Source organism: Schistocerca gregaria, chromosome 9 (assembly GCF_023897955.1).
Source record: "Schistocerca gregaria isolate iqSchGreg1 chromosome 9, iqSchGreg1.2, whole genome shotgun sequence".
NCBI classification, from domain to species: Eukaryota; Metazoa; Arthropoda; class Insecta; order Orthoptera; family Acrididae; genus Schistocerca; species Schistocerca gregaria.
Window position 1 is genome coordinate 185,181,097 of NC_064928.1, and position 24,327 is coordinate 185,205,423.

Consider the following 24,327-nt stretch of genomic DNA (forward strand, 5'->3'; position numbering starts at 1 on the left):
ACAATGCATACGGACTACACTTGTACCCAGATTTTGCAACGCTTGTAGAATGACAGAAGATGGATGCTACATAAATTACAGTGTCACACTGGTATTGAGAAGACAACAATCTACAGGATTTTACACAATGAACTACACATATGTAAAGTTGCTGTGAAGTGGTTCCTCATGCACCAAATGAAGGTGAAAAGCAGACAGCTTATAAGACTTGTCGAGTGCATCTAGCATGTTACTGGTAGGAGGGAGACAATATATTTTCGAGAATCACTGCCACAGGTGAATTTTGTGCCAGGGCTCGTTATCTGCAGAATGCCATCATCTAAGTTGACCACACAGGCAGAAATTTCTTTGCAATCCCTCACCTGTCAAGTTAATGGTCATCATAGCCTATGACATTAGAGGAGTGATTTTGTGCCATTTTGCACCACCACATGGACGAACTCTTAATGTGCAGTACTACTATTGCACTTTCCTGCAACGACACCTATGACGTGCTATTTGGGAGAAATGCCCCGATTGTTTACACGATGCATTAATTCTCCAGGACATTGGGAGCACCCGTACAGCAATGTGTGTGAGGAATCTGCTTGCACAATGGGGATGGGAAGTACTGGAGCATCCACCATATTTGCCAGACTTACAATATCACCTGGGTTTATAACCTCATACCAAAACTGAAAGATCCATTGTGTACAGCTTTAAGACATTGTCTCAGGTGTATACATGGATAAAAAAATATCCTGCACTTTTCTCGCATACCCCAGATGAAATTGTGCTTCTTCCTGTGTGAAAATACATATTTTTCTGGTTGAAAATACACTTTCTCCATGTAATTGACAATATAATTACACTCGGAACTACAAAACTTATCAATTCTTTGAATGCTAAAGGATTTATACATTGGCATGGAACTTCCTGGCACTTTAGGAAAGCTAAGGAAACCCATCAAAAAATGCATCTTGAAAAGATCTTTGATATGCAGCAATGTGTATGCTGCATATTTTTGTATTCCAAAAGTAAAATTCGAATTCCATCAAACAGAGCACTTAAATCGAGATAGCAATGCACTTCTGGCCTGTCACAGCTCACGTTACATTATCTTGACAGCAAATTACAGCAGATATTCAAGGTATAGGACATGTAGTACGTCTGAGGACGTAGTAAGCTAATAATGATATCACTGTTAAATAGCGCAAACACACAACACGAAAATTCATCATTTACATTAACAAACATGTATTATAGCTTCAAGAAAAGCTAAGCTTTCTCATAGAATACTGGTCTTTTTTACCATGTGATGCCCCTTTACGATATATCAAATGCAAATGTAATGGTAAAATTTGAAATAAGGGCATCTTCTGGGCCCAAAATTTTTCTAAGTGGTTGGTACTTGAAGTGTTACGATTTGAATGAGAGTCAATGATTTGAGAAATTCATCATAGAGTCTAACACATAACATAATTCACCTTGTTTAAAAGAAATTTATTTTTAAAGTCACACTTCTCAAACCACCACTCGCAATATTTTTCTGCAACCTGTTAGAAATTTTTACTTCATTTGAGCAGTTGCTAGAAGACAGGATTCCTGTACATATGCAACTATGACGACAGAGGAAACTTGCACTTGGTGTTTGGTCTGGTCATACACTTTTCGTCACATTTCTGTTTGGAAATTCGTATATAGTGAGGCGTCATGTGATCGTGTGCAGCAGTGCGGCATGTTGTCTGGAAGGGACATACAGAATTGTAGAACATAGGATGATTGGCACAATATTCCTTCTACAACTAGATTCTACAACTCAAAATACCTTAATATTTTGCTGTGTGGTGGCTTCAACATGGACTTTATCATTATTATTATTATTTGCACACTGCAAAACTGTTTAGGACCATTTCCAATCAAGTTTACAGCAAATCAAAAAGCTAGTAATAAGGAATACAAATCTCTTACAAAAATAAAAAAGTTGTTTGTATACATCAGAACTAAGAAAAGTGAGCATGTCATGACTTTTCCCAATCGCATAAAAATTAACAAGGTTACTTGTGAAACCCAGAAACTGTATAATTGGCAGTTTATGTTCTACTCCAGGAGTAATTATAAACCTTTGTGGGAAGTCAACAATGATAAAACACAGTGTGCTCCCAGCGTATAATTTATTGAAGAATGGCATTCTGTGAACTTATGCCATAAACAACACCAATTAAGAAGTCAAGCTTAGAGGAGGTGCCAGACAAGTGCTGAACTATGTCTTGTGATTGAAAAATACTGTGTTTTACAGATGACAGATAAGTAAAATTCTGCTAAAGCTTTTCAGTGTAGTTTTTGGGAAACCTTTTTTCATGCCCAAACATACCAGAAGATGAAAATGTGCACTTGAAATTCAGCGAACGGTTGGACTAGCTAATAGTTTGGAGTGTAACACTTCATTCCAAATAAATTCACTGCCTCAGCAGAAAAGATTAATAAAAACAAAATTTACTTAGCAAACTGACAAAAATAACTTCATTGTTCTTCCAGGCGATTTATGCTTGATTGCCAATAACGTGGAAATAAAGTGAAATCACAAAATTGAAACTAGTTTCCCATAATTATATTAATTTATTTTAATTCATTTGATAATTTCCAGCCACAGAAATTAGTTTTGTTTCCATTCGATGTGAGAGCTGTAAACAAAGAGAGAAAAGCAATATCACAAAATGTAAACACGGGACACGTGGAGACTACTCGCTGTACAAATCTTGATCGGTCTGTGCATTCAGGTAACTGGTAGCTTGGGTGCGCCAGAAACAATTTTCCAGGTAGCATCTGGTTGCTTGCAGCTACTGCTTATACATTTAACAGCCACACTTGAAGGTCTAGGAGGAGGAGAAGGTGCTGCTCACACACAACTTCAGCTCTGTGCATGCACATGAGACTGCTAGCAACGCAACGAACAAATGTAACTGTAACAGTTTTGACGCCACATTTTGTTGTTACAAAGTGTTGTGTAGACTTCATCCTAAAGCCTTTGACACATTTTGAAGTCGGTAGACACTTGTGTGCAGCGTTTCCCAGAGCATATACCCTCTGTTGCCACAACAGCGACACGTGAGACCTGACAGTACGCTCATCGTGAGATCATGGCTATTCGGTACCTTATACAGTGGCGGCAATGTGTGATGGATTCATTAGGAGAGTATTTCAAGAGACTCTAAGATGTCACAGACTCGTGTTCCTCCTCTGTACTAATGTGTACTGTTGCAACTGACACTATAACGTGTTTGAAATAAAAAGAAGTTTCATCTTTGTTCTCGTGCTATATCTTTATGGTGGTGTGTGTGTGTATCCATCTCCCTACAAGCAACATTTACATATGAACTAACCTTCCATTTGCAAATTTCAATTTTTTTTAAATTCGTTACCATTTCTGAGACAAATAACATTTGCCATCACTTTTGCAATGACCATTGTATAAACAATAAATTGAAGTATTAGAGAAGACAATTACACAGAAAAAACAACCACTGTAAGCTAAAACTATTGTCAATTCTTATTCATTTCCAAAGAACATCTAGGATACTGTGTATACAACCGAATTATAAAATCTATTATTTATTTGGACTCGTAGTTAATGCAATGGTTCCCGCATAGCACACATTTAGGGAAGGAGAAACATACAGAATTATTCTGTTGAAGAGCTTCAGAATTCATTTAACACCTCACAGTGCGAATAGAACAGCAATAAAAGTGTTTAAATAATGCTTATAAATAAGGAATAGAGAGGATTTGTAAAATTCCCAATGTTTCATAAAGTTTAATCATCAGTAGTGTTTTACTATTCAAGGAAAGGACTGTTCTCCATAAACCTAAAAATAGAAAGCCAAAATTGGTGAAGATAAAAATGTCGTGTTGACTCCCAGCATCGTAGCAAGGGTTTGTCGTCAGAATGGCACTTTCAGTGGTACAATCTTGTGGTGAGAAGGGCTCCTAGCAGAAACACGAGCACATCAAGACATCGAGCTGACCACTGCACGCACCGAGTTCTTTACTATCTGAGTGTGTCTGCTACGATTACAGTCTGTCACTACAAGTGCTGAACTGTTTGCTACCAAAGGTGTTTCCTGTCAGAAGAATTCACCATTATGCGAGCTGAATTACTGACCGTTGAGGTATTCTCCCACAGGAAGACCCCCCCCCCCCCCCCCCATGAGGTCGAATGCCATTTGGTGGAATGATATTATTGGCTACTGGACTGGCCCACGTATCCTTGTAAGAGACCTGTACAGTTCCACACAGATGGTGTTCTCAACATACATCTAAATCTGTACTTATCACTTCCCAGGCTTTCATCTCCTGCAGCTTGTAAGGGTAAAAATCCTTGGGACAGACATTATGAATGAGGTAGGCCAGTTGCTGTGTTATGTCAATAATGTTAGAAGGTGATACTGGTCAATTAGTGATTTTTTTTTCCTCACTGAACACCATATCAGTATTTCACAATGCTGAGACCGACTTTCCCCTCACATACATTATCTCGACCTCTACCCACTGTTCCTTGCAGCACTGTTGACAACACAACACAACACGAAATGCTTGCAACATGTGCATTTAGTCCAAAGGTGACCACTGCCGGTTGCTCGAGACTGGTCACTGCATTGCGAAATACTCCTCCGATTCTTTTATTTGAACTGATATTAGAATTTTTAGGCAATATGTTGCTTTTCCCATTAGTAGATTTCAGAGTCTAGCAGTATGGGAACATACTGTATGCAATTAACACCCAAGTAACGAACAGTGGGTGCCAACAGACCGAACTGACTATCGTTGCTGTCTCCTCTCTCTCTCTTGGCAGAAACTGTCATCTGAATGCTCAAACCTTTTTATGTAAAGTTCCGGGATGTGCTGACGACACACTAGATGACATAAATGAATGGATTGTCCAAGATGAAGAATTTGAAGTGACAGATTAAGAAATAGTCAACATGGTACACGAAAAAGAAGAAGACGAAGAACTGGATGTAGTGGAGGAAAGCGCGCCTAAGATTTCTAACTACGAAACTACAAAGGACACAAGGCCGTAGAAACTGCTTTAAAATATGTTGAGCAACTGCAGGAAACCCTGTCTACCGAGATTTTACTTTTAGAGACTAGTGATTTAGCAGCAAAGAAACGGCAAAAAGCAGGCAAACAAAAGACAATTACTAACTTCTTCACACAGTAAATATCTATTCAGTCTAATTTGATTTGTACTGTGTTAAATGTTTAACTCATTTGGCCTACTTTAGTTTAATTTTTGTGCTTTTTTTGTATTTTTTTCCGTGTTATCCGACCTTCTCGCGAATCCGACCTTGCCATGGCCGGTTTAGGTCGGATAATCGAGACTCTACAGTACTTTCCTTTTATAAACATACAGTTCCTTGAATTGCTATAGAGATCATTAGTGTTTTTCGTGAATATGAGTAGTACACAACTTTACATACGAGATATGCCTCAAAGGCTCAACATTTTTTAAGATTCCAATATATTTCATTTGTCACAAAACCATCTTCTATTTGTTTCATTCTTGGAAAGTGTTGTTGCTCTTTGAAGGTCAAGCCATTGCCAAACCACGATGCCAAAATGTAAAACGGCCTGCCCACAGCTGGTGAAGCCATTTATTACCAAACCACGATGCCAAAATGTAAAACGGCCTGCCCACAGCTGGTGAAGCCATTTCCTTCTCGCCACATGCTGTCATTTTCTCCTATTCCATGCCTCCCGTATAATATCGCACTTATGAAAACAAACACCAGCGCAAAGTACATGTTACACAACTTACTTCCTACTCGCTCGCGTCTTTCCTTGTACTACACAAAGAGTGTGAAATGTTATTCGTCTAAACGGTATCTAATACTTCTCACTGGCAGATGCTTTCAACATATGGGTTATCAAAATTACTAATTTGTATTCTAAACTAAAATTCTTTCTAATTATGACAGAATATTACAGATTTCACTTTTTTTTTTTAAATACTAAACCATGCACGCATATTCTGTAAGCCAGATAATCTGCACTCACATAATCGGCAGTTTGCGGCGTACTTTAATAACAGCATTGGGCAGCTCCCGGAAAGAGAAAAATAGTGGTATACCAAGTTTCACAAGAAATGTTACCCAATGCGTATCTGGATTCCAGGCGAGTCCGCAGCCGGCGAGGAAGCCGGGCCAGCCGAAGGTGTGGGGTGTCAGGTGATGCGAACCGGACCAGTGTGCCACCACGACGCCCAGGGAGCCAGTCGACACGGCAGCGCGTGCTGCCCGATACGTGTTGCACACTGCTGCCTCCGGACACCCCGCCAGGCTGCAACATCGTCACATTTCGGTAAAGGTCTAGCACATTGAAACATGAGAATTTCCTTTGAGTGGTGAGAACTTACATGGGGCAGTGGTAAGTTTACAATATTTGATATGATAGCCAGTCACTCACAGACTCTCACAATACAATGTGACGGATACTGTAGTCACTTTAAGACGCACGTTCCCACATTTTGGCGAATAACTGCTGTAGCAGAGATGTAAACTAAATTTGTAGTTTTGTGTTCCCGTCTCGACAATTATAACAGTCATTCTCACTTCATGCTTATACGGTTCTCACATACAATGAGGATAATACAACAAATACCAAAGATGCAGGAATTGCCTCTAACTCGTGAACCCCTGGACATTTTCAGGTTACTCGAGTCAGTTGATCCACAAGTTACTGCACTACTTCGTCACCCTGGGATCTGGTGATATTTGAAAAATACTTTAATTCTATATGTTCTCTCTGTTGAAAGGGGAGGTTCTGTTCAGTTTTAAAATATCCCACACAATGTAACAATATTATGAAAGGATAACTGCTAATCACTATGCAGTGGAGCTACTGAATCAGAAATAGGCACATGAAAAAGACTGTCAGAAAGTGAGCTTTTGGCCAACGAGGCCTTTGTTGAAAAACACACACACACACACACACACACACACACACACACACACACACACACACAGGGCCACAGTTACTGGCTCCTGAAGCCAGGCAGTAGCTTTAGCAGCCACAGACTGTGGCCGTGTGTGTAGGGTGGGGGCACACACACGTGTGCGTGCGTGTTGTCTATTTTCCATGAAGGCCTTGTCGGCCAAAAGCTCACTTTCTGACAGTCCCTTTATTGTGCCTATCCGTGACTCAGCATCTCCACTACATAGTGAGTAGCCACTACCCTTTTCACAATTTTTTTTTTTTTTTTACTTTCCATCCTGGATTTTCCATTGTTTGATATCCCAGACATTGATATCAAACCTAGAATGTCCCGAAATTCTGTACAACATTTCAGCAAAGTAGTATACAGAAGCTTCAAATGTAAGAGATTCTTCTTCGTGCAATGAGAACCGATGAAAAGAATGTTTACAGTATTTAATGATCTGGTAGACCAAAGAAAATCTATCACTGACAGCAGGTCACCTACAAAGAGATAATACAACAGTGTGGTCACTTTAGGACTTGGATAAAGGCTAAGTAAGTTATTTTATCTCTAATAGTCTGAACAGCATAAAAGAGCAACCACAAGGAACTGCAAGAGTATTCCAGTTAACAATTATTTGGAGGGGGGAGGGGGCAACTGTATATCTTAGAATTGATAAATCATGTAAAGGAAACCTCCAGTTAACAGAGAAGAAATTACTGGAACCGTGTGACCAAAACAAACACAAAAAATACGAAATTTGTAAAGAAGTTCTCTGTGCCGTCTGATGATCAGCTTAGGCACAAAAGCAATTAATGTTCATTCAAAAAAAGTGGCTGTTTGCATTTTTTTCCTTCACAGATATTTTATAAATAACTGCCATAATAGAGAAATGAAAAATGAATACTAGATGTCCTCTGCAAAACGAGCAGCTACCCTTATTTTTATATATGTAGAGAAATCCATCATTCCACTACATTTATAATTGTTCTTATATTTCACAAACTGCTTTTCATCAGTTCATATCTGACTAGTTTTTACCTTCCCTTTCTTTGCTACAGTTGTCTTAATGCAACTACTTGATTTTGAAATTATTTTTAGCACTAACATAAACACAATTTTACTTGCCCTTTCCACACAACACTCACGTGGATGCTTTTATTCCTATCAATATTTGTTCCAGAAATTAATTGTTCTTCAGTGCTAACCTCAAGAGACTTCCCAAAGTGGCTTTCCACTTCCACTGCCATAGGCACAGAGTTTTACCTCCTTAACCCTCCCTGAAGCTGTCGACTAGTTACCACAAGGGCCACCATGTGGTGTTACCGGCAGTGTATATCAAACATTGACTTTTAGGCACAGTTCCCAATTCAATGTGATATGCGATACAACATGTTGCCATAAAGGTTGTGTGACAAGACACTTATCTGTGCAACATTCGTGTTGTCTCCCCATTTCCGAGGGATGGGAGCAGGGAGTCGAGAGACAGACTGGGTGTTAATATGTTCTTTCTCCCCTTCCTAATTGCTTGATAAGTGAACATGCAGCTTACAACTGACCCAAGGATGAAGAAAAGTTGATGTGAACATTTGCAAAAGATGCCTTGACGCAGAGATGCGACACCAGCAAAAAATTATGTTCATGAGGAAAAAAGGTAACATAATATTTTCTGTACGAGAGAAAGCCTCAGAAAGGACAAAAAGAAGATACGAAGGAACTCTGTATTCCTGTGGTGTTCACAGCTGCACTCAGGTGATTGCATTCAATATGGATTGACAGTGAGACAGAAATAGTATCAGTGTTTTAAACACAGGTCTATAATCTTGTGCTGTCTGCACTTGCTGTAGCTCACAAACCTGTAAGGACAAAAAAATTAAGAAGCACAAATTTCAATCAACTTTCAGGATATTTAAAACAACAAAATCCAGAAGAAAAAAATGTCAGTTCCAGTTATAAAATTTATTGTTTACAATTTGCTTCAACCTTTGGCTTATAAAGCGAAAATAGAAGACCTGACACCAACAGAGAACAGAATATACATGGTCAGATTATCACTCCAACAAGATGAGAGTGACACACTTAAAATTTTGCAACCAGAACAGACATTCTTGCTTCAAACTCGCATATACACTGAAGATACTGTGACAACATAGTGTAGGAAAAGCATCACAGGCACAGGAATTGCCTTAGACTCCTGCACCCCTCGGCATTTCCACTTTACTCTAGTCAGCTAGAACTGGTCACAAGCTCATTCTCTACCTGTGACCCTGTAATCAGCCGACATTTTGAAAACAATTTAACCGTACAAGTATCTGCAGTTCCAAACTGGGAAGAAATTCCCCCAGAATGGTGTACGTATAGTCTGCTGTTCGAAGATTAACAGAGAAAATACAGTGTGTGTGTGTGTGTGTGTGTGTGTGTGTGTGTGTGTGTGTGTGTGTGTGTGTGTAATCGGCACTCTATGATGGAGTTATCTGTGTCCTGTCATATTTTAAAAGGAAACAATGTGGATGAACTCACTAAAACTGTTGCACACAGTGAGGATGAAACCCACAAAACAACACTCATGCGCTCACTCCCACCTCACTTGCATTCACTCACTCAATCACTATTCCACACGCGATACGACTGTGGAATACCAACGATCAAAATGCAACTAAAGCGATAGAGCAGCTAAAACAACAGCACAGGCAAATCTGACCAGCTGGCCACTTACAAAAGAACTGGGTGAGCCAGTCACATTGGCAACACATTAAGACTATCTCCCTAAAATCTTGAGAAAAATGTTGGATGACTCCCAAAACTGTAAAATTCTAACCACATTTGTTAGAAAGTCATTTAAAATAGTGGACAGATCTCTTGGTAAATCTCTTGTCTGAAAATGAAACACAGTATAATTAAATGTAGTGTACAGGGATCCTTATGCCACACGCACCACGCATCGGAGGGTCCTCGCGCAGGAGAAAAAGCCCGTGTCGTAGGGCTGTGACCTATGTGAAGACGAGTAAGAAGGACCTCATGCTGTCGACGTGGCAGCAAGTAGGTATGCTACAGCCGTGTTGAGGGCTTCACTAGATGAAGCTAACTGTCTGTCACTTCCAACCATTTATCCTTCCATTGACACAAGACTGTATCTCAACAGCGAGATGATAGCATGCAGGGGGATGGCACACTGAATGAACTGAGGATGGTGACATGCCTCCTTGGCTGCAACATTCTCCCTTTCATTCTCCATAATATCCATTTGTCCTGCCACCCAGCAGAAAGGCATCTTCTTCCCAGACTGTTTTGGTTAGAAGATGGTGTCCTGGATGTTCTAGACTACATTATCTGCTAGGTACAAGCACTGTAGAGGATAAAGGGCACTCAGAGAATCTGAACAGACAAGGAATTTAGTTCACGAATCACGCCTCATTTGCTCCAATGCCCACAAGATTGCATGTAATTTCGTGTCAAAGATAGTAAAGTCTTCACATCTGCACCTTCCAGCCAACAACAAGTAATCATCTTACTGCAACACTCTCGTGTCATCCAACAGCGCTGGTCACAGACTTCCAGCAGACGGACCAATAATATTATCTGGTGCAGAGGCTGCAGTTAATACTGCAACATGCACGGCTGCATTTGGACTGGTGCCGTCACCGGAAGTGTGGAGTGCCGAGCGATGGTGTCGCTCAGTATCCAGTGACTGATCGCAGATCTGCACTAACCCAGACGGCCATCGTCAGCGAGAGTGGCAGTGACCGTAAGGTAGTTCCCATTCCTTCTATATTTTGGAAAGAGAGGCACAGCTGTGTTATTCCGGCATCACAGTGTGGAGGGATATCAGGTACGACTTCACTTTCGGATGGCACAGAGTGACGTACTGGTCACAAACATCCTCTATCCTCACATGCTATCTGTCAGACAACAGTGTGTGCCATTTTTCAACAGGACAACACGCATCAGCACATGGCGAGTGTCACTACGAACCATCTGCGTGAGGTCGAAGAACTCCTGTGGCCAGTAAAATTTCCAGAATTCTACCCAACCAAATATATGAGAGACCAGCTAGAACATAAGACTCCATCACAGTGCCAGTATATAGAGGACCAGTGGTAAGTTTACAATATTTGATACGATAGCCAGTCACTCACAGACTCTCACAATACAATGTTACTGATACTGTAGTCACTGTAAGACCCATTTTCGCACGTTTTGGCGAATAACAGCTGCAGTAGAGATGTAAACCAAATTTGTAGTTTTGTGTTCCTGTCACTACAATTAGAACAGACATTCTCGTTTCACACTTATATGGTTCTCACATACAATGATGATAATAAAACAAATACCAAAGATGCAGGAATTGCCGCCAACTCATGAACCCCTGGACATTTTCAGTTTACTTGAGTCAGCTGATGCACAAGTTACTGCACTACTTTGTCACCCTGGGATCTGGTGATATTTGAAAAATACTTTAATTCTACATGTTCTCTGTGTTGAAAGGGGAGGTTCTGTTCAGTTTTAAAATATCCCACACAATGTAACAAAATTATGAAAGGATAACTGCTACTCACCACACAGTGGAGCTACTGAGTCAGAGATAGGCACACAGGGTGCATACATGGACAAAGAAAAAAAATTCCCGGATTTTTATCGAATTCCCAGTTAAAAATAAGCTTTCTCCCGGGTGAAAATACATTTTTTCCATGTTAAGTGACAGTATACTCTTCTCGGTACTGTAAAACTCATCAATTCTTTGAATGTTTATATTTATATATACCGACATTTTGAAAGACCTTTGATGTGCAGCAACATGTACGCTGCATATTTCCGTATTGCAACGGTATAAAGTTGAATTCCACCAAACACCACATGTCACTTTCCGAAGCATTGAACTTGAGATTGCGAGGGGCTTTTGTAAGCCAGTCATAGCTCATTGTCACGTGATCTCGCCAGCTGATGACAGCACGGACACATGATGTAGTGGGCCGATAGCAAGATCACTCTTAAGTAGCGCCAACACACAAATAAGAAAAGCTAATGGTTTAAATTAATATACATAGCATTCACATATAATATTGGTCTCTAATATTAATAAGCTGGAAGAGAAGCTAAGCGTCCACATATAATGTTGATCTTTTTGCGCGCATTACAATTTAAGATAAATCATATAAATGTGCCAGTAAAATTTTTAATAGCGACGTAAATGTTTTATATTGTGGGCTCAAAATTCTTCTAAATGGTCATCCTAAAAGAGCTGATTTTTAAATGAGAGTCAAACGCTTAGTGATTTAAGAAAATCATTGTACATTCTCGCACATAGTTCATCTTGTGTTAAAGGAAATCTGCTTTGAATGTAACGTTTTTCCAACAACCATTCGCAATATTTTCCTGCGACCTGTTAGAAATAGGTTCGTTTCCAGTTGGAAGAGAGTGCCAGATAATAGTGCAAGATCACTCTTAAGTAGCATACGCAGCTATGATGACGCAGGAAGCCCATATGTTCGTATGTGTGAAACATTAAAAGATCTTAAATTATGTCATACAAGAAACAAGACATCAGAGGATACTTCAAGAGCATCAGAATTTCGCGAACCATGCGAAAATGCATAATTCGGCTTAAAATGCACATTCATATGTCCGGATTCGCATGTAAATTTTCTATTTTCTTGGAGTACCAGTACTGTATTACCTCATGTTTGGTTCTTTATTCTGGCATAATGCCATATGTGCACTTGAAATGCAGCAAACAGTTGAAAGTAGCCAATAGTGCGAAATTAAACACTTCGTTTCAAATAAAACAGGAAAGATTAATGAAAGCCAAATCTCTTTAGCAAACCGACAAGGCGATTCATGCTTGACTGTCAGGAAGATGGAAATAATATCTAAAACTAATAACATATTTTAGCCTTCTGTAATTATGCGAAAGTATTTTAATTCATTTGATAGCTCCCGGCTGCAAAAATCCGTTTGTTATCATTTAACGTGAGAGCAATAAACTAAGAGGAAACAATAAAATCACTGAACATAAACACAGGTCACGTGGAGACAATCCATCTCCCTACCACAACTCAGACTGGTCTGGGCATCAGCGCAAGATTTACTATATGTCGAACTGTGGCAATATTAAGTAGTGGCGCCCAGCCATACTTCTGTAACCAGAAGCGAAAGAAGGTACTCCTTAACCCTCCCTGAAGCTGTCTACTAGTTACCACAAGGGCCACCATGTGGTGTTATCGGCAGTGTACATAAAACACTGACTTTTAGGCACAGTTCCCATTGAGTCAATGCGATATGAAATACAACATGTTGCCATAAAGGTTGTGTGACACGACACTTATCTGTGCGACACTCGTGTTGTCTCCCCATTTCCGAGGGATGGGAGCAGGGAGTCGGGAGACAGACTGGGTGTTAATATGTTCTTTCTCCCTCTTCCTAATTGCTCGGTAGAGGAACACACAGCTTGTAACTGACACAAGGATGAATGCCTAGACACAGACTAACTACAGCAGCAAAAAATTATGTTAGAGAAGAAAAAAGGTAACATAATATTTTCTGTATGAGGGAAAGCCAAAGAGAGGACAAAAAGAAGATACGAAGAAGCTCTGTACTCCTGTGGTGTTCACAGATGCACTCAGGCGACTGCACTCAATACGGATTGACAATGAGATGGTAATAGTATCAATCGCTCGAATGCAAATTCTCTCTCACAATAACCAAATGATTAGTACAAGTCCCACTTCCTACTAAAGAAAACTCTGTGGCACATCAGGAATCTACTCCATACCTTAGCTTCTCCCCAAACACAACTTATTGTACGAGGAACTCAGCAGTTAGCCAGTGTATGGTCATCTAAAGGATAATTTATTTTTCCCACAAAATCCTCAAGCATATCGCACAGGAGTTATCGTGTGTGTGTGTGTGTGTGTGTGTGTGTGTGTGTGTGTGTTTAAACATTAGTTACTTGCTGCACCTCACAGATTTCAATCAACTTTAGGGTATAAAAAACAACAAAATCCAGAAGAAAAAATATCAGTTCCAGTTTCAAAATTTATTTTTTACAGTCAACTTCAACCTTAGGCCTCTAAAGCGAAAAGAGAAGGCTTGACCACCAAGAGAGAACAGAATATACATGGTCAGATTCACACTCTGACACTTAAAATTTTGCAATCACAACAGACATTCTCTCTTCAAACTCGCATATACACTGAAGATACTATGAAAACATAATGTAGGAAAAGCATCACAGGCACAGGAATTGCCTCAACTCCTGCACCCACTGCCATTTCCACTTCATTCTAGTCAGCTAGAACTGGTCACAAGCTCATTCTCTACCTGTACCCTGTAATCAGCCGACATTTTGAAAACAATTTAACCGTACAAGTCTCTCATGTAAAAGACAATATTTCCATATGTTTTAAAATATTCCAAACTATTGTAAACAAAGCATTTATACCATATTAAGAAACGCCTAGTAGTTCACCGGCTGGCTACATACATACACGTAGCGTTAAGTGTAGTGACATTAATTCACTCACACGAAGAACTGCAATCTCTGCAGCTGATACCTTGCTTGAGAAAAATTATGAAGATTTCTAATAAGTACCATATAACAACAACCAAAAAGGTGTAGGAGTGTCACTCCGAACTGCCTGAGTGAGGTAGAAGAGCTCCTGTGGTAAGTAAGATTTACTCAATTCTACCCGACAGAATGAGTGTGGGACCAGATTTTGGCAACAAGGTCTTTGTTGAAAAGCACACACTCACACTCACGCACACTTGTACGCACACAAAATTGCGCACGGACACAAGGTCACATCCGCTGGCTGCTGAGGACGTGCAGCAACTTCAGCATCCAGAGTGTGGTCGCACCCACGCGTATGCGCTCGTGCGTGCGTACACGCGCACGTGTATGTGTGTGTGTGTGTGTGTGTGTGTGTGTGTGTGTGTGAGGGGGAGGGTGATGAGGGGGCACGGGTGTGCGTGCTTGTTGTCTATTTGACACGAAGGTCTTGTTGGCCAAAAGCTCACTTTCTGACAGTCCTTTTGCTGTCCCTGTCTGTGACTCAGCATCTCCACTACATAGTGAGTAGCCACTACTCTTTTCACAATTTTTTTACTTTCCATCCTGGATTTTCCATTGTTTGATATCCCAGACATTGATAACAAACCTAGAATGTCCCAAAATTCTGTGCAACATTTCAGCAAAGTACTATACTGCAGCTTCAAATGTAAGAGATTCTTCTTCGTGCAATGAGAACCGATGAAAATAAGGTGTACAGTATTTGATGATCTGGTAGACCAAAGTAAATCTATCACTGACAGTAGCTCCCCTACAAAGAGACAATACAACAGTGTGGTCACTTTAGGACTTGGATAAGGGCTAAGTAAGTTATTTTATCTGTAACAGCCTGAACAGCATATTCTATGTAAAGTGCAATCACAGGGAACTGCAAGAGTATTCCAGTTAACAATTATTTGGAGGGGAGGGTGGGGATGGCAACTGAATATCTTAGAATTGATAAATCATGTAAGGGAAACTTCCAGCTAATAGAGAAGAAATTACTGCAGCAGTATGGCCAAAACTTAAAGACAAAGTATGCGAAATTTGTAAAGAAGTCTCTGTGACATCTGATGATCAGCTTAGGCACAAAAGTACTTATTGTTCATTCAAAAAAGTGGCTGTTATTTTTTTCCTTCACTGATATTTTATAAATAAGTGTCACAATAGAGAAATGAATATTTGGTGTCTTCTGCAAAACGAGCAGGTACCCTACCAAGCGGGAAAGCGCCGGTAGACAGGCACAATAAAATAACACACAAACACACATACAAAATTATGAGCTTTCGCGACCGGCGGTTGCTTCGTCAGGAAAGAGGGAAGGAGAAGGAAAGATGAAAGGATGTGGGTTTCAAGGGAGAGGGTAAGGAGCCATTCCAATCCTGGGAGCAGAAAAACTTACCTTAGGGGGAAAAAAGGATAGGTATATACTCTCTCTCTCTCTCTCTCTCTCTCTCTCTCTCTCTCTCTCTCTCTCTCTCTCTCTCTCCGCACGTCCAGGGCCTTGCTGCAATGGAGCACTTCCTTTCACGCCGATCACCTGCCACCCTACCTAAAACCTCTTTCCTCATTACCTTAGCCAGCTTCATCCTGACCCACAACTTCTTCGCTTTTGAAGGCCAGACATACCAACAATTAAAGGGAACAGCCATGGGTACCAGGATGGCATCCTCATCAACACAATCCGGAACCACAACACCCCAATTCAGTAGTTAACCTTTCCTCCAAACCTCTCTCCCAATCCGAAGCCTGCCAACCCAAAGTTTGGTACAGATTTATTGATGACATCTTCATGATCTGGACCCACAGTGAAGAACAACTCCAGAATTTCCTCTCCAACCTCAACTCCTTTGGTTCCATCAGATTCACCTGGTCCTACTCCAAATCCCATGCCACTTTCCTTGACATTGACCTCCATCTTTCCAATGGCCAGCTTCACACATCCGTCCACATCAAACCCACCAACAAGCAACAGTACCTCCATTATGACAGCTGCCACCCATTCCATATCAAACAGTCCCTTCCCTACAGCCTAGGCCTTCGTGGCAAACGAATCTGCTCCAGTCCTGAATCCCTGAACCATTACACCAACAACCTGAAAACAGCTTTCGCATCCCGCAACTACCCTCCGACCTGGTACAGAATCAAATAACCAGAGCCACTTCCTCATCCCCCTCAAACCCAGAACCTCTCACAGAAGAACCCCAAAAGTGCCCCACTTGTGACAGGATACTTCCCGGGACTGGATCAGACTCTGAATGTGGCTCTCCAGCAGGGATACGACTTCCTAAAATTCTACCCCGAAATGAGATTCATCCTTCATGAAATCCTCCCCACTCCACCAAGAGTGTCTTTCCGCCGTCCACCTAACCTTCGTAACCTCTTGGTTCATCCCAATGAAATCCCCAAACCACCTTCCCTACCCTCTGGCTCCTACCCTTGTAACCGCCCCCGGTGTAAAACCTGTCCTATGCACCCTCCCACCACCACCTACTCCAGTCCTGTAACCCGGAAGGTGTACACAATCAAAGGCAGAGCCACGTGTGAAAGCACCCACGTGATTTACCAACTGACCTGCCTACACTGTGACGCTTTCTATGTGGGAATGACCAGCAACAAACTGTCCATTCGCATGAATGGACGCAGGCAGACAGTGTTTGTTGGTAATGAGGATCACCCTGTGGCTAAACATGCCTTGGTGCACGGCCAGCACATCTTGGCACAGTGTTGCACCGTCCGGGTTATCTGGATACTTCCCACCAACACCAACCTATCCGAACTCCGGAGATGGGAACTTGCCCTTCAATATATCCTCTCTTCTCGTTATCCACCAGGCCTCAATGTCCGCTAATTTCAAGTTGCCGCCACTCATACCTCACCTGTCATTCAACATCATCTTTGCCTCTGCACTTCCGCCTCGACTGACATCTCTGCCCAAACTCTTTGTCTTTAAATATGTCTGCTTGTGTCTGTATATGTATGGATGGATGTGTGTGTGTGTGTGTGTGTGTGTGTGTGTGTGTGGGCGCGCGCGCGTGTATATACCTATCCTTTTTTCCCCCTAAGGTAAGTCTTTCCGCTCCCGGGACTGGAGTGACTCCTTACCCTCCCTTAATACCCACATCCTTTCATCTTTCCTTTTCCTTCCCTCTTTCCTGACGAAGCAACCGCCGGTTGTGAAAGCTCGTAATTTTGTGTGTTATTTTATTGTGCCTGTCTACCGGCGCTTTCCCGCTTGGTAAGTCTTGGAGTCTTTGTTTTTATATATTCCACATGGGAAAAATATATTAAAAACAAAGATTCCATGACTTACCAAGCGGGAAAGCGCCGGTAGATAGGCACAATAAAAAAACACACACACACAAAATTCCGAGCTTTCGCAACCGGCGGTTGCTTCTGTTCTCATATTTCACAAAGTGCTTTTCATCAGTTCGTATCTGACTAGTTTTTACCTTCCCTTTCTTTGCTACAGTTGTCTTAATGCGACTACTTGATTTTGAAATTATTTTGAGCACCAACATAAACACAATTTTACTTGCCCTTTCCACACAACACACACGTGGATTCTCTTATTTCTATCAATATTTGTTCCAGAAATTAATTGTTCTTCAGTGCTAACCTCAGGAGATTTTCCAAAGTGGTTTCCCACTTCCACTTCCATAGGCACAGAGCTTTACCTCCTTAACGCACACTGAAGCTGTCGACTAGCTACCACAAGGGCCACCATGTGGTGTTACCGGCAGTGTATATCAAACATTGACTTTTAGGCACAGTTCCCAATTCAATGTGATATGCGATACAACATGTTGCCATAAAGGTTGTGTGACAAGACACTTATCTGTGCAACACTCGTTTTGTGTCCCCATTTCCGAGGGATGGGAGCGAGGAGTGGGGGGGACAGACTGTGTGTGTATGTGGTTCTTTTTCCCCCTTCCTAACTACTAGATAGTTGAACACACAGCTTAGAACTGACACAAGGATGAAGAAAAGTTGACATGAACATTTGCAAACGATACCTCGACACAGAGATGAAACAGCTGAAACAAATTATGTTAGAGAGGAAAAAAGGCACCAGAATATTTTCTGTCCGAGAGAAAGCCTCCGAGAGGATGAAAAGAAAATACCAAGCAACTCTGTACTTCTGTGGTGATCACAGATGTACTCAGGCGATTGCACTCAATACGGATTGACAGTGAGACGGAAGTAGTATCAGTGTTTAAAACACAGGTCAATAATCTTGTGCTGTCTGCACTTGCTGTAGCTCACAAACCTGTAAGAACAAAAAAATTAAGAAGCACAAATTTCAATCAACTTTCAGGATATTTAAAACAACAAAATCCAGAAGAAAAAAATGTCAGTTCCAGTTATAAAATTTATTGTTTACAATTTGCTTCAACCTTTGGCTTATAAAGCGAAAATAGAAGACCTGACACCAACAGAGAACAGAATATACATGGTCAGATTATCACTCCAACAAGATGAGAGTGACACACTTAAAATTTTGCAACCAGAACAGACATTCTTGCTTCAAACTCGCATATACACTGAAGATACTGTGACAACATAGTGTAGGAAAAGCATCACAGGCACAGGAATTGCCTTAGACTCCTGCACCCCTCGGCATTTCCACTTTACTCTAGTCAGCTAGAACTGGTCACAAGCTCATTCTCTACCTGTGACCCTGTAATCAGCCGACATTTTGAAAACAATTTAACCGTACAAGTATCTGCAGTTCCAAACTGGGAAGAAATTCCCCCAGAATGGTGTACGTATAGTCTGCTGTTCGAAGATTAACAGAGAAAATACAGTGTGTGTGTGTGTGTGTGTGTGTGTGTGTGTGTGTGTGTGTGTGTGTAATCGGCACTCTATGATGGGGTTATCTGTGTCCTGTCATATTTTAAAAGGAAACAATGTGGATGAACCCACTAAAACTGTTGCACACAGTGAGGATGAAACCTACAAAACAACACTCATGCGCTCACTCCCACCTCACTTGCATTCACTCACTCAATCACTATTCAACACGCGATATGACTGTGGAATACCAACGATCAAAATGCAACTAAAGCGATAGAGCAGCTAAAACAAGAGCACAGGCAAATCTGACCAGCTGGCCACTTACAAAAGAACTGGGTGAGCCAGTCACATTGGCAACACATTAAGACTATCTCCCTAAAATCTTGAGAAAAATGTTGGATGACTCCCAAAACTGTAAAATTCTAACCACATTTGTTAGAAAGTCATTTAAAATAGTGGACAGATCTCTTGGTAAATCTCTTGTCTGAAAATGAAACACAGTCTAATAAAATGTAGTGCACAGGGATCCTTATGCCACACGCACCACGCATCGGAGGGTCCTCGCGCCGCAGAAGAAGCCCGTGTCATAGGGCTGTGACCTTTGTGAAGACGAGTAAGAAGGACCTCATGCTGTCGACGTGGCTGCAAGTAGGTATGCTACGGCCGTGTTGAGGGCTTCACTAGATGAAGCTAACTGTCTGTCACTTCCAACCATTTATCCTTCCATTGACACAAGACTGTATCTCAACAGCGAGATGATAGCATGCAGGGGGATGGCACACTGAATGAACTGAGGATGGTGACATGCCTCCTTGGCTGCTACATTCTCCCTTTCATTCTCCATAATATCCATTTGTCCTGCCACCCAGCAGAAAGGCATCTTCTTCCCAGACTGTTTTGGTTAGAAGAGGGTGTCCTGGATATTCTAGACTACATTATCTGCTAGGTAATTTTGTGTCAAAGTCTGCACCTTCCAGCCGACAACAAGTAATCAACTTTCTGCAACACTCTCTGCAACAGACTTCCAGCAGATGTGCCAGTAATATTGTCTGGTGCAGAGGCTGCCGTTAACACTGCAACATACACGGTTTCATTTGGACTGGTACCGTGGAGTGCCGAGCGATGGTGTTGCACCGTGTTCAGTGACTAATCGTAGATCTGCACTAACCCAGACGGCCATCGTCAGAGAGAGTGACAGTGACCAGAAGGTAGTTCCCATTCCTTCGAAGTTTTGGAAAGAGAGGCACAGCTGTGTTACTCTGGCATCACAGTGTGGAGAGATATCAGGTATGACTTCACATTCGGATAGCACAACCGTATGTCACGAATATCCACTATCCTCATATGACATCTGTCATACAACAACAGAATGTGCCGTTTTTCAACAGGACATCGCGCACCAGCTCACTACGAACCGTTTGTGTGAGGTCGAAGAACTCCTGTGGCCAGTAAGATTTCCAGAATTCTACTCGATAGAATGTGTGTGGGACCAGCTCGAACATAAGACTCCATCACAGTTCCAGTATATCGAAGACCAGTTACGACAACAGTGGGCCAGCTTGCCTCGGGAATGGATACAAAGTCTTTAAGACATCCTTCAGATCAGGAGGAGTGCACGCGTCTGTCCCACAGCGGGTGTAATGTCACACTGATAACTGGCTCATACTGCCAAGTCCTTTGTGAATTTCACCAGGTAGTCTATCTAAGCACTGTCATAGAAGATACAGACAAAAATGAGGTTCTGTACATGCTGAGAATTTAAAATGACATTACTCTCAAAGTGCCGTAAGTATGAAAACATAAAAACTCGTAATATAGTGCGCAGTACATTGTTCTACATAGGCTGATATGACACAGTTCACTCTAAAGTGAACAGTTATTCAAAGGTACACTGACAGGCTGTCACCACTGCCGGCTGATTGCACCTATTGAGATATGTAGCGGTGCTGTGCCACACTATTATGCATCTTTCGTCAGCACATTTAACATGTCTCTTGCCTTGCACAGGCTTCCATCATTTCACATAGTAAGTCATTCTGTAAAAATGAGATCCAAGCATTAATAACAAATATTTAAAGTGGCGAGATTTAAAAGTTTCATAAGCTCGATAAAGTTGTCAGCTGTCATAAAATTGTGAACTATATGATCACTTATTTGCTATGAATGTATTGCTTCATTTCATCAAATACTTGGTTGAAATTCTGCAAAATCCTCATGCTATGTAATTATGTTTGTTCAATATACTTTACTGCTCTCGTTTAGCATGTGTGTTTACGTCCATTTCCCTGTGTGCATCTGTAACACACAGTTTCTTGCTTGTATGTCTTATTTTGAGGGCTTCACCAGCCTCTGAAGTAGCATGGGCAGCCTCTTTCTAATGTTTTGCCGCTGTGGGATTAGTGCTCCCAGTCAATCTAGTGGGCTCTATATAAAATTTCCATCACAGTTAATTTTCTAGATCCTGAACCTCGGTACTGGCATAGCCTCAACCAGAATCACGCAGATTTGGAGGGGGGTCACACATCAACAAACTGAACCTCTTGTCAAGTCCTGGCACCTACAAAGTTAACTGTGAAACATGCTAGAAATTTTGTAGAGGTCAGACAGGATGTAATTTGAACACCAGACTTGATGAGGATACTAGGCTGACAGAGCAATAATCCCACAATGGCCACACATTAAAAAGGACTGCCCAGACTGTATTACACGTCAGAAAAGTCTTAGAAATTTACATAAAATCAAGAAACCACTAGTTATGGATGCACTTGAAGAGATGGAAACAGACAAGCATGCTAAAAGAAAGTATACAATATACTGAATGAACAAACAGAATTATGTAACATGAAGTTTTTACAGAATTTCAACCAAATACTTGACGAACTGGAGCAGTATAAGCATAGCAAGTAAATGGCCAGATAGTATACAATTACATGTGTTTTATTAAGCTACAGCGTACAACTTCAAGTTTTTGAAAGTTTTAAATTTCAGAACTTGAAATATTTGTTTTTAATGGTTTGACCTCATTTTTAAAGAATGACATACTATGTGAAATGACGGATCTTAATGTTAAATGTGTCAATCAAAGATGTATTACGGCGAGGCACAATGCCCAGCACACATTGATAGATGCCATCAGCTGAGCAGTGGTGACTGTTGGAATATCTTTAATAGCTGCTCACTGTAGACTGGACAGTGTAACCATCCAATGTAGAGCAACGTACTGTGTGGTATTGAGCCACAGTACTTCCTATCACACAAATGTTGAATAAGAGAACGTAACAGACAGAAGTAGTTAAAATATATTTTGGAAACAAAACTGTAGTTACTGTGATTATTACAGCTGTCATTAATTATTGTTAATTTGTTTATTAATGTGAATGGTGGTGAGAATGGAAAGTAAGAAATTAAATGAATATTGTTAAGTCTATTAACCGAGCACTCATTAGTGTCAGAACTGTGGTTGTACAGAGAAATTATACTCTGAGGAGAATTTTGAAATGTACAACTAGCCATTTCATACGATTGGGAAAACAAGAAACATTTTACGGTAATTCTGTTATTTAAGGAGGGAGTTTTTTTTATATTTATGGAGTTACTACATTAATTCATTTAGTAAATTGTTCATAAAAGCTGTGACTGGTCAAATGCAAAAGATGTTGGACTGCATGGTTTAATACAAGTACTGGATTGGCCATGATGTATATCAGTCAATCAGAGGACAGTAGGTTTGCGTGTATTTTATGGGCTAAAGAATTACTTAGTTTAGTCCAAAGGATTCAGTTCAGAGCTCAGCCATCATTATGTTCTGACGCAAATATAAGGAGCTATGAATAGATGTGTTAATTTTGTGGAGTAATGATTAAAACTTGGCCTTTGAGTGCAGCATAGTGGACATGAATGTGTGAGAAAAATAAAATAACAAAAATCCAAAAACCAAAATTCGCATGGTATATTATTCAAGCTGTGACAGCAACCTGAACATTTGTGGTGGTCGAACTGTAATATTTGAGCAAGCATTCTGTCACAGATAATCTGGTTTGTAATACTGTTGGTAACGGGCTATTACGAGTGACTGTGATTGTGTTGAAGTGTTTAAACTAGGACTTAAGATTAGTATGGGCTTGGGAACATTTTTGTATCAAACAAGTGCCAGTAAATCTAAGTTTTCACTCACAAACTACCTTTTACTCATGTGCTCAGTTAATGTGATACTGAAGACATTTTTTGCAGCTATTGGTTCCATATAATTCTAATGGTTCTACTAGAGCTTTTTCCAGTAGAGAAAGACCATTTGTTTTTTAAGAGGGAAGGCAAGTGGACCAGACTGCAGAAGAAGAAATCACCCTGAAGTAAGTGAACATTATTTCTGTAGGACGAGTGCTAGCAACTGTGACACTGCAATATGTTATGAATTTTTAAGTTAACACACACATGCCATTTTGGCAGTAAGGTTGTTTTAAAGTATTATAAATAAATATTTTATTTAGTAAATATATTAAAAACAAAGATTCCAAGACTTACCAAGCGGGAAAGCGCCGGTAGATAGGCACAATGAATAAAACAAACACACACACACACACACACACACACACACACACACACACACACACACACACACACACACACAGAATTTCGAGCTTTCGCAACCGGCGGCTGCTTCGTCCGGAAAGAGGGAAGGAAAAGAAAGATGAAAGGGTGTGGGTTTTAAGGGAGAGGGTAAGGAGTCATTCCAATCCCGGGAGTGGAAAGACTTACCTTAGGGGGAAAAAAGGATAGAATACAAATCCTGAATGCTTCTTCGCTACTTTTTTATATTACAGCTGCTTATTGACACAGCCACAAAACGATCTAGATTACAATGCAACAGGCATCACTGGAAGGAAATGGGTGTTGACAGAATGGTGTGGCCTGAAGTTTAGCGCAACGCCGTTAGATATCATTCATGTACTGATCCGTGTTCTAAATCTCAGTCCAACATGAAGTTGACTGCCTTACAGAGTACTTGAAACGTCTTCTTACTTACGATATTAAC

General features: G+C 40.8%; 1 protein-coding gene across 2 annotated transcripts in view; it reads right to left on the reverse strand.

Annotated features, from left to right (window-relative positions):
• LOC126291775 (uncharacterized) overlaps window positions 1-24,327 on the reverse strand; it is a 133,398-nt gene that overhangs the window by 25,104 nt on the left and 83,967 nt on the right. For both annotated transcript variants that reach the window (XM_049985464.1, XM_049985463.1), the window contains exon 15: window positions 6,132-6,318. In XM_049985464.1, coding sequence (XP_049841421.1) covers window positions 6,132-6,318 — 187 coding nt within the window. The remainder of the gene's footprint in view (window positions 1-6,131; window positions 6,319-24,327) is intronic.